This window comes from Oryza brachyantha, chromosome 2 (assembly GCF_000231095.2).
Source record: "Oryza brachyantha chromosome 2, ObraRS2, whole genome shotgun sequence".
Classification (NCBI taxonomy): domain Eukaryota; kingdom Viridiplantae; phylum Streptophyta; class Magnoliopsida; order Poales; family Poaceae; genus Oryza; species Oryza brachyantha.
This window is the reverse complement of record NC_023164.2, coordinates 19,109,822-19,121,841: the sequence shown is the minus strand read 5'-3', so window position 1 is coordinate 19,121,841 and position 12,020 is coordinate 19,109,822. Positions and strand designations below refer to the sequence as shown.

Below are 12,020 nucleotides of genomic sequence, written 5' to 3'. Positions count from 1 at the left end.
TACCCAGCTCCTAACCAGTGAGGGCTATATAAATCGTCCATCCATAGTTTGACGTGGCAAATGCCAGTGGGTCTAACGATGTGCACGTTACTTTTACCGATGGCTCTAGACGTAGAATTTGACGTGACAAATGCCCATTAGAGTATCTCCAATAGAATGATCATCTCACTTACCATACTTAAATTTGTCAATTTTGCATAAAAAATGTCCTTCAAGAGAGAGACTATTTGACTTGTCATGCCATTTGAATAGTTAAACTTGAGTCCTCGATGACCAAATTTAGCAGCTCATTCTCCACTAGCAAAATTACTATCCATGGGTCCCACGTGGGTGGGGCCCCCTTGTCATCCTCCCCTTGCCAGGATTTGGCGAGTAGCGATCGAAAGTTCCTTGGAGATACTCTATAAATTTGAGTTGCTAAAACTAAAATGAATGCTAAATTTCAATTTGGATAATCAAAATTTAGCCATTCTCTTGCAGATGCTCTTAGTCCTTAATACCCATTGTCGGAGTGTGAGCTCCTCAAGCAGGGATCCGTGGGAGCCCCTTTGTGAGTTCGGCCTAAGGGTGCAGAGTTGGGGCCTAAAAGCCACAACGCGAACGTGAGAGTAAATGCTAGGGTCGGCTCTCCGCCCACGGGCTTCTGAAAGACAAAAAAATTATACAGGTTCAGGTCGTCGCGAGGCGTAATACCCTACTTCTGTTGTTTGAGCGCTATGTGAGTGAATGTGTTACAAGCTTGCTTTTTGTCGAGTCCCGTCCTAAGGTAGTTGGGGCCTTCTTTTATATGGAGAAGGGGGCACCACAATGGCTATGACCCTTATTCACAGAAACCATATAGACAATCATCCGGCCTACAGAATCAGATATTGTTCTTCCCAAGATACGCGGCAGGGCTTTTGCTGACGTCGTCCTGCCCTTCGCCCAGTCCCATCTGTCAGGGAATGGGTGAGGCATAGCAGTCACATCCCCTCTTCCAGTCTCGTCTGTCAGGGGTAGGTGAGGCGTGGCCGCCACGTCCCATTCCTCCGGTCCCGTCTGTCAGTAGGCAAGAGCATGAAGAGAGAGGGGAAGGTGTTCCTTGGAATTCGCCAACTTGGGCTGAGTAGTCGCCCCTGTCTCCTTGCAGCCGTCCGCGCATTTAACGTGATAGCGACGGTGGGAGGACATGCCATCCCTAATGCTGCCAGGACGGCATGCCCTAGCCTACCTTTTACTCGGGGGAAGATAGGGGTGAGGCGTATGCCTGCGCCGCATTTAGTAGAGCTCTGGCACGCGTCCACACCCATTATGATGATGGCACGAAGCACCCTCCTCTTGTCACAATAAATGCGGTCATGGGGCTCCCCGGCTACGCCTGGTAGGTCCAAAATCCGCTCCTCATGCGCCCGAGGGGGTCGGGGCGCCCTGATCTCCCCTCGGATCTTGCTTGCGGCCCCCACCTTTAGGGCCCAACCCTAGGGGGCACGTGGCCTCGACAGGGCCGACCCCTTTGTCTCCTCCTGTTATGGGACTCGGGTGTCGGATATATATATATATATATATATATATATATATATATATATATATATATATATATATATATATATATATATATATATTGGATTTCTTTTATTGTAAATTTTCTACTTGTTAGTTGAGCGTTGGAGGTCTAGTTTTGTAAATTTTTCATAAAAAATCTAGTTTGTAAACTTTTAATAACACAAGTTAATATTGGATTTCTTTTATTGTAGTGTATTCTTTTAGCCCTTTTATCACGTATATAAAATTTTTATTTATAATTTTTTTTATAAATATGCTGGGAAAAAAACAACCATTCTTCGAGAGCCGGTCACTTGCTGTGTCAGGCACACGGTCGCCGGTTACTATTTACGAATATGGAAAAATACCGTTTTTCGTAAGGCTCATGCCTAACCTCAAACCCATTCACCAGCCCACATGCTACAACTTGAATATCTCATTTTTTATTTGTGTATTTTCTACTTGCGTAATTTTATATTATGTATCTTATTTTATCATGGGTTATGGATCTAGTTATCGCTTAAATATTATTGAATTCTTGAATTTATTATCAATTCAATATGCATGTAGTTTATTTTCGAAATAAATTACCTGTTTGAGGTCTTTCAACCGTTATCAACATGTTTCTGAATAGATAATTCCGTCTCCGATATACTGATATTTTCGATACCATTTTCATTTCCGTTTACCATTTTCGTTTCCGTCTCCGAGAAATGATACGGACGTGAAAATGAGCTAGCTGTTTACCAAACGTTTTAATCCCTACTCTGTATCGCAACTTTTTCTTGTCACCGTCATCGGTGATAATCCTTTTGTTTTTTCTCTATTTTTCCCAATGGAACAAGTCACGAGATACAACTTCAATAACTTCCATTCTGAATATAAACAGAGGCCGAACGATGCCCAACAGAAATGTGGGCTCTGTAATCACTGAGCGTCTATCAAGAAGGACGTCCCGTCCAGTTACGCCCAGCTCATTGCAACTGCATGAAATTTTAATGGCATCAACCGGCAGCCACATAAATTGGACAGCAGCAGCAACCAATACGTATTAGTAATTCAGTACTACTCGAAACTCGATCGATCGAACACTAGCTAGACTCTAATACTCCATCGTGTTGGGGCAATTTAGAGCCGTCTGTTAGGCCGCTGTCCTTCATAAATCACTCGATTAATTATCCTCTTTTAAGCAAGCATGGAGAAGTTGTTGTTTGACTACTCACACATGCACAAGCTAGGGGTAACATGTCTGTTCTGCTACCAGCTACCACTACTACCCTGCAGGGCAGAGGATGCCTGCATCAACAGGATTCCTATGGACTTTGTGTTATGTGACAGGACCTCTCATGCGAGTTCTGTATCCCTGTAGAAGGCAATATCCCCTATGAACCACTCTGCCTGTGTAATCATATAGTCCCCATCACTGTAGATAAGTCTACTGATGGGAAGAGACCAGAGGGTTAACGTGTAGAATAGCAGTAATGTAAAGAAGCCATGCATGCAAGAAAGAAAAGAAAGCTTGGCAATGTTCAAGACAGTGTGCTGCAGAACCAGCCTCAAGTCCCCCCCCCCCCAAAACAACACTGTTTTCCACTCAAGCCGGTGCTGGTACGTGCGTGCTAATCACTGGAAAGAATCTTTGTGTTAATTTGTTATTAGTGCCACTGCTGCGCTGCACGTACAGCCAAATCCAACAGAATTAAATGGCCACTCGTCGAAGGCAAGAAGAGAGGAGCACGTTTGCATTGCGTTTGGTTTGCGTTGCTGCTGTTTCCCTTCCACCGGGTCCGCCGATTCCGCGTCCCCCTGTGCGCGCGGCTCGGCCTCACTCAGCTCAGCTCTCGCACGCACGCTCGACAGCAGCATAAATTCACCCTTGAAACGGACTGGATCGACTGACCCCATCGATCTCTCGCTGGCCTTCCCTTCCCTGGCTGGCTTGCGCCCGCCCGTGTCCGGCCGGCCACCGATCGATCGCTCGATCTCCTCCCCTACCTTCCCTACACCAGCGTCTCCTCCCTCCCTCCGATCCGTCCTCAAATCTCGGCATGCCCGCTGCGCGCACACCTGTCTCGCAGCTAGCTAGCTCAGGGGTCAGGGGCTCACCCCAGCTGGGTTTAATTGTTGTTGCGTCGCGCGTAACCGGGGCAGGGCGAGCGAACAGCTAGCGTGCGGCGGTAGACACCATGAGAAGACGCCGTGCTGGGCATCCGTTGCTGGTCACGTTCTTGGTGGCGGCGGCGCTGCTGGCGAACGAGGTGGCGACCTTCGGCTACGGCTGCAGGGTTCTCAAGGCGGACTGCGTGATGGCGGTGGCGGCGGCGGCGGTGGCCACGCCGAAGCGCGGGGGTACGACGGTGCTGATGCGCGCGGCGCCGCCCGGCCCCGGAGAGGGGAGGGTGTACGGTGAGTCCAAGAGGCTGGTTCCACAGGGCCCCAATCCGCTGCACAACTAGCTCGGGTGCCGTCCCCCCTGCACCCCTGCAAGGCTGCAACACGTACGTTTCCATGCGTGCATACGGCTAGCTTCTCGATCGGTTCTATGTTTTTTTTTTCCTTTCCTTTTTTCTTCTTCTGCTCTCGTTTTGCTTGTGTAGAAGAGCACACATATCATACAAGTTTGACCAGTGCTGTAATTAGTTAGCACGGCAGAGGTCACAACTCCCGTTCTCACGGCATCCAACACAACATTGTTGTTCTAGTGCCATTGTAATGTTACACAGTAGGAGAAACAGTGCAGTTCATCTTTCTTTCAAGTTTCAAGAACTTCAAAGCTGCAAGTACCTTTTGTTTTATTTTATTTCAAGATCAGCATGAGAGAAAAAAACGCGGGCGTTCCTCTGCTCCTACACCATGCAGGAATAGAGGATCGGTGCAGAATGCCAGAATCCATGAACCTAGCTATCGCCTCAGCTTGTGCAGCTGTTTGTGGGTGTTGTTCCGCTAGGACGCCAGGCCATGAGGCAAGGATGCCGACGTATCGTATCTGGAGATGTCCCATGCCGGCAGCGGCATGCAGCGACAATGTGTATGGGACGAAGAGATGATCACAAATCTCCGGGGCGGCGGAGCAGAGGGGCACACCGGCCCCCGTCGTCGATCAAGGTTGTCCGCCGTCACACAAGCTGCCATTGTTTCTTTAATAATTTTGTTTGGAAGTTGGAAGAGGCCAACGAGTACGATCAGATATAACGGGCTCTAGATATTAATAGGTCATTTTTATGTTTATATGGAAAAGGGAGAAAATGAGATATGAAAAAACGTAGCCAGCTACAATAAAACACTAAATGTGTGAGAGATACTACTGTACATATGGATAATATAGTATATACTATGAGCAATTTTACGGTTCGATTAGTTACCATGGTGGTTAAAGTATTATGAAAGACGGAAAAAAATCATTGGCTCATCAAATTCTCTATCGAGCCGTGAAAAAGATTCAACAAAAGACAGAAACAAATCCACTATTGGTTTTACGTCATGGCACTGAAAAATACCAAAATTTTAGTGTAAAAAATGGTACCTCATAGTATCTAGATATCAAGGGGTACCAAAACCTCATGGTACATTCTTAAGTACTATAAAATTACTCATATATTATAGTATATAACTGTTGTATAAGTTAATTCTTTTTAGCTCTTCTATTGATTTTGTTTGAAGAGTCCGAGATATAGTTAAGAAAAGAGGCACATGAAATGGTCCTTTTTTGTGATAATGTGTAGTGTGGTTTTGAGGGTCAATGGTGTCATTTTCGCGTATGGTAAGCAGGAAGCATGCACTAACCAACCTTTTGTTTCTGTCGTGCGCATGCCTCCTACACCGCTGAGGAAATTTGTTTTATGTGCCTTGGATTGGATAGACGTGCTTCCTCGAAAAAATAGTTGCAGAGATTTTCTTTTGAATCCGCGTTGGCGAACTCGTGGTACTGGGTTCATGATTCTATTCGCGGTCTAAATTTTGATGTTCGCGAATATTACGTACATCTAATTTCTTTTCTACAAAAATTAAAAGATCAGGATTCACGAACCATTCTATTTGAACAGGGCGGAGCTGCTTCATTCAAGGGGTCCCAGGAACCACCTTTAAAAAAATTAGTTAAAGGTTATCAATTTTCACTATATAGTATATGCATCATCTCAATCCAAATTCAGACACCAATAACAGTCTAAATCTAATTCAAAGCACTAAAAACAAATGAGTGTCACCCTCTCTATTTCGCTCTATGTCCACCCCTGTCTTTAAACATAGGGTGGAGATCACAATCATGGGAGCGATGTGTGGGGCTGATTCTGAAGGCGAGATAAAAATGAAAACCTTATGTAGAACATCTTATGTAGTATGTATAATATATATATGTGCAATGATTTTTTAACAACGATGAAGGAAATATTTACATATCATGAAATGCAAAATATTAATCGGTGATAATCAAATATCATCAATAAGTAATACGGAATAAATGCACTTGATTTTAATGATTGGGTAGAAACTAATAGATACTAGGAATGATCATTGAAACCAAATTAATTAATCAATATATATAACCTATGAGACGATTATTAAAATAAAAGCACCTCAACTGTCGAAAAATGGTAAGCTAAAAAAATGATTCAACTAAAGGAGATAGTGTTTGCTAGAGATAGAGTCTTATAGAAACTCTAGAGTACAACAAATTTTTATCTTCTATATACGCTACAAATACACACGTGGATCAATACAATACACAATAGATCATAAGATTTCTACGTATTCCATATTTTCTATGGTGTTGATGATTAACGTGAGCTGCTCGCAATACAATTCATTATGGTATTTTTTAGAACACAGTACAATACACACACTAGAGATGGCAACGGAAATTCACCGTCAGGTTTTAGTACCGCGTCCCTGTCCCCGTTCCCATCAATCACGACGGGGCTATGTTTTAACCCATCCCCGATCCCCGCAGGGAAAAATTTCCAGTGGTTTTCCCCGGCACCGTGCTACGCTTGATGAATGAGGCAGCACCGATGAGCAATGGCGCAGATATTGGCGCGTGCCGGAGAGGGGCAACGGTGGAGCAGCCAGAGGCCCAGGCGGAGGTCGGTGGAGAGTCAAGGCACCGGCGTGTAGAGCAGGCGGCAGGGCGGCGCGTCGCCGAGAGGGGCGGCGCGGACGAACAGCGACGCATCGCGTGAGGGGCGGCGTGGGCGGACGGGCGGCGCGTCGGCGGGAGGGGCGCCTGGTGGCGCGTCGCCTCGGGGCTGGCTGGACTGTGGTATACATCTAGGTTTTGCTTTATATACCATGATGATGGGACTTAATTTGTTTGGACCAAAATATACATAAGTCTATATTAGGTCCTTGCACAGTATACAAACAGGTCACCGCGGGAACGGGAACAGGGAGTGGTGCACCGTCCCCATCCCCGCCATCCCCGACAGGAATGAGTTTCTGACTATATGATTCTCCATAGGGGTGGATATTAACCATCCACGTTCCCTAATAGGTGAATTTACCGCGGAGAATCGGTGATCGGGTCCCCGTTGCCATCTCTGACACACACTCTCCATCTCCAAAGCCTAGTCGGCACATCCTGGAGAGATTGACAAAGTCACCACAGACGTCTCGCTGTTGACAGGTACGTCGCCTATCACTGAAAGCACAAAATTGTTATAATCCTAGATTATTCGTTTTAACAAGTAGTCAAATCCAGGACCTCAAGTATTATAAGACTCTTATAACCACTAGGCTATAGACCATTTCGCGGATTAATGGTACCTGGGATCCCACGGCAAGCAGCGAAGTTATGTTGGTGTTTGTTTTGGGAGTGGATGTGAGGTCGAGAACTCGAGATGAAAAACGTAAAATGAAGCGGCTTCAATAGCGATGTTTCGTCATCTTATTATATTATTGTATTATCCCTATCCCAATAACAGGTAAATTGCATCAGCGACCAGCTCAAGGGCGAGTCAAGAAAATTAGCAGGGGCAGCATTACTGCATTCAATATGTTGAACTGAACACATGACAAACATACACTGATATACACAGGTCAGGGGATCACCAATTCACCACTCACTGCAGGGGAGAGGGGGACATGGACATTCTGCAACTTCCGTTACCTCGCAGAGAAGGCGAAGTAGGTTCGCATCGTTTGAATCTCTGATATTTTTTACGTTTTCATTTTTACCAACCTGCGAGTTTTACATGCAAGTTGGGAATAGGGATAACCCAATGTGATGATATCTTCATCAGTGTCATGTCAGGGGAGCATGAGCGGAGCATTTGTTACTGATGCAATTGTCTTGAGGACCACAGACAAAGATGCTGCTGCAAACCTGCGAGATTCTGTTTCTCAAACGCAAAATTATTCCAACCATTTAACCCCCCAAAGTGAATAACCCATTCTACTATCTTCAAGCATTCAATGGAAAAAACACTGAAAGTAAAATAATAAGAGATTTTTTTTATCATCCTTAAAAAAATACCTTTAAGTATCATATTTTTTAGTGTAAAAGTTTAGTGCCTTGTGGAACCTCAAGGTATTTTTCAAGAATGATAAAAAAAAACTATAAATATCTGATGAAACCGATTTTCATTGTACTTAAATTCCTGATTTTTTCTTTTCGCAGAAAAACATGTAAGAATGGTCTTTTATATCTTGAGACTAAGTTTAATTGTGAAATTAGCATTCATCTTGAGACTAAGTTTTCTTTTCCCTGCCACGTGTAGTAAGTTCTAAAAAATAGTAGAAAATTGTAAGATACAATTTTCATCAGATAAACTGCAAGAGTTACCGCGTATCAGTCATGTGAACAAGAAAAATACAGTTCCTCCAGTTATATTCACGAGAAGTAACAACAAACTGTATCATATACTTCGAGTAATAAGAAAGTATACCAACACTCTAAATCAGCTAGCTTTAGACAAATGGTACTTTTTTAAACATGATTGATGAAGCCTGATAAACTGACATGTAATTGCACGGGGTTTCAATGTTTGATGAACATGATGTATCATAGGACTGTAGAAACCTGAAAGCATCTGCCTTCCTTAACGAGATTGTCTCCATCCACCAAAGTCCTCAGGAAGACCACGCTGGCGAACGTCCTGCATACAGCATAAAAGTTACATACTATCTGAACGGCACTGGAACATTTGTTTTTCAGCGTATTGAGGTTGAAGCAACGCAATCAAGGTGCCGTCCAAACAGGCTTCAAGCCTTTAGTTTGCAAGAGCAAGTATAGATGGTAATGGAAATAGAAAAGAACAGAAAACATTACTACATGTCAGTGATTCATCTATATCAGTTGCATTTTCTAAACGTGGGAGGTAAAAAAGTAGAAATGAGAAATGTTCAGATAATTACAGGCTGCATATCCCACATTCCCACAGAAATTTTTGGAGCAAATGGTTCTTAGCTATTTAGCTGTACTACTACAGTATACAACTCTATCCCAAGTTCCCAGCAAGATGTACAATTGCATTTGAAAAAGGAGGACGAGCACCTTCAAAACGTAAACCACTTGCCGGCATTGGCATGGGTGTAAAAGATGTAGCTTATGCTATGTTAAACCTTAGGCCTTAAAAGTAGAAAATTATCGTTGTCTGGATCAATTGTATCATGGATGCCAGAACATAAGCAACTACTCTTTAAAAGCCATTAAGGAAGGATGCTTGCAGCTTGCAGAAGTATTGGCATCCAGCTGTACACTCATAGCCCTCAATGCTCAAGCACACAAGAACAGAGAAACTGAACAGGGGTGTCATATCACCTGCCCGCATAGGGAACCTTGGTGGTTTGTGGGTCATGCACACACCAGAGTAAGGAGTGGACTTTTTTTTCCTTCACCAACTAATTTAACCTCAGAAACTTATGAAGAGCAATTTTACCATCTTTGAAGAGGTACCATGAGGTACCATTTTTTTCTATGTACTAGAAGGGTGAAAAAAGTGGTACCTCATGATACCTCCTTAAGAATGAAAAAAAAACTCACTTATGAAAGGTGGTCAATATACATTACAATTTTATTTTATTTGTTAGCAGTCACCAATAACCAAAGTAATGATTTGAACGCTAGATTTAAGAATGCACCAAAACTATATATTTTTAGCCAGTCTTTTAGAAACTACCTCAGGAGTGAATGTGAGACCAACTTTGATTTCTCCGCAGTAGTGTTCATCCTTCACAACATTATACAGAGTTGGTGGAATACTTCCTTCAGTATACACTGCTTCCAAAGGAATCCTGCAAGAACCAGTTCAATTGAGCGCTATAAGGGCCAAGAGTAAGGTAATAATTTTAAGAGGATAGACTATGAAATGATTTTGAAACAATTGATTTAACAACATCAATATTAGGATTGTAGACATGGATGCTAGATATGCATACGTTGCTTCACCAACAAAGTCATCGGCCGAGCCAGTATCACTGTCCAAGAGCTTGATCAACAGCTCTGTAGCTCGGTCAGACACAGTGAAGACAAAGTTTTCATTCCATTCAGGATTACTTCCTTTGCCTGCATATGTGGATCATGTTACAGTCACTAAAGCAAATGCAAGGTGCAGAATATTAGAATCAAACAGTTGATCAAGGAAGTATATATGCACTCGAAACAGGTTCTAAGTGGTAGCAGCAGGAAAAAAAATATCTTAGAACAACATGCATTTCTAGCAGCCCACAATCCACATAACAGAAGTTGCACATGGCATGCCTTGTTTCGATATAATTTTGAGAAACAAATCACTCCATTCATCCGCAATGTATCACAAGATTACTGCAAAAGATGTCACATTTCAATAATGCATAAGCAGAATGGTTGAAAAATACTCTCTCCAGACAAAAATATTTGCCGCTTAGGACAAGATTTGGTTAAACTTCTAAAATTTCGACTATTATAATGCCATAAGCAAGACAAATGATACACTTAGATTTCTCCTTGAAAAGTACTATCATAATGCCATAAACTTATTAGATTTTATAAATTTATTGTAACATAAAATTGATTGTCAGATTTTTTGAAATATGACCAAATCTTGTCCTAAACCACAAATATTTTTGACTGGAGGGAGTAATACAAAAATGAAAAAAAAAAACTGATAAGAGTATCCACCTGATGCTATACTGCTTCTCTGCTCCTGTGAGCGACACTTGAGAACTGCATACGGATCCATGTTGCCTGCGGTCATTGCCAAAGAGAAAATTCATAACCAGGAACTTTTCCCAACTTCAGGAATAGAATGTCAAAACGACCAACGAATGTAACCAATTTAATCACGCTCGTGATCAGCAGCTCTATGCCATCCTGATTCAGCCATCTATACATACCATTTCACAGTTAGCAGCAAGAAACATTCATGGGAACAGTAAGGTTGAACTGTTGAAACCATGAGCAACACATACACGACAAATCCTGAAACTTAATTACGTACAAATTTTATGGAAAATCAAGATAAGGCGATAGGCCCACTCTAGTAGGACTTCATGTTTTTAAGGACTTGAACCATTGGCGATGAGCGCCATACCGCAAATCTCCCCATACCAGCACACCACCTGAAATCTGTTTAGTTAATAACCTAATTAAAAATCCAAGATATCATTTCCCTACTGAGGCACCATAGCATTAAGTGCCGATTGCTGAAGAAATGATATGATGTGCTTAATCAATCGATCGATCAAGATTAGCAGCTCAATTAGTAGCCCCATTGGCCCGGTCCCCATCGATAGAGAAGAGAATGGACCTCATTAGTCATTACAGATACATCACCCGGAGGTAAGCAGCTAGTACTAGTACTAGGACCATGTTCCTCATTCCAAAATGTTAGGCCACATTAAGCGATCGAACGATCAAGATTAGCAACGCAATTAATACTCCAAATCATCCAGAAGTATATTATTTCCTCTAACCAAGTAAACGCGTTAAGGATTAGCAGTAATAGGTAAGCCGATGCGTACACAGGTAATCGGTGTTCTCGAGGCCCTTGGCCCCGATGAGCAGCACCTCCAGCGTCCCGTGCACCATCTCCGCTTCCTCCTCCTCCCTTCGTCCGCTGCTCCGGCTGCAAGGCGCTGTCCCTGTGCCTGTGGCGCGAGCAGATTGACGGTACGCGGGCGCGGAGATCCGGATCTCCGGGATGGGGGGGTGTTTGGCTGCCCTTAACTTGTGCGCGGTTGGCTGCTCGCCTCGCTCGCCGGCGTCCTCGGGGGGGTGCCCCTCCTCTCAGCACGAAGAAGCCGGAGGCGGCGTACGGCATGGGTGGCCATCGCCCTTCTCCCGCCGCTTCTCGCGCCGCTCCCAGCGCAGGGGACCCCCTCCCAAAACGAGGCCCTGACGCGCGCCGGCAACGAGCCAGGTAGTGAGTTGATGGGCCTCGTTTGGCCTTTCTCCCGTAATGGGCCGCACAATTTGTCGCCCAAGGCCGCAGCGCCGAGCACGTCGTCCACGTCGGCAGAACGCGACGCCGCCGCACGTCTCTGGCCGGGCCCCGGGGGACCCGCATCACCTGCTTATCTGTCCA

At 44.1% G+C, this 12,020-nt stretch overlaps 1 protein-coding gene across 1 annotated transcript; it reads right to left on the bottom strand.

Annotated features, from left to right (window-relative positions):
• Nucleotides 1-8,274: 8,274 nt before the first annotated feature.
• Nucleotides 8,275-11,812, bottom strand: LOC102706255 (elicitor-responsive protein 3-like). The gene is made up of 5 exons (XM_006647522.3): nucleotides 11,458-11,812; nucleotides 10,616-10,681; nucleotides 9,895-10,021; nucleotides 9,636-9,750; nucleotides 8,275-8,612 (listed from the first exon to the last, which is right to left on the bottom strand). The coding sequence occupies exons 1-5, from the start codon at nucleotides 11,522-11,524 to the stop codon at nucleotides 8,556-8,558; spliced, it is 432 nt and encodes a 143-aa protein (XP_006647585.1). The 5' UTR covers nucleotides 11,525-11,812; the 3' UTR covers nucleotides 8,275-8,555.
• Between the last annotated feature and the right edge of the window lie 208 nt (nucleotides 11,813-12,020).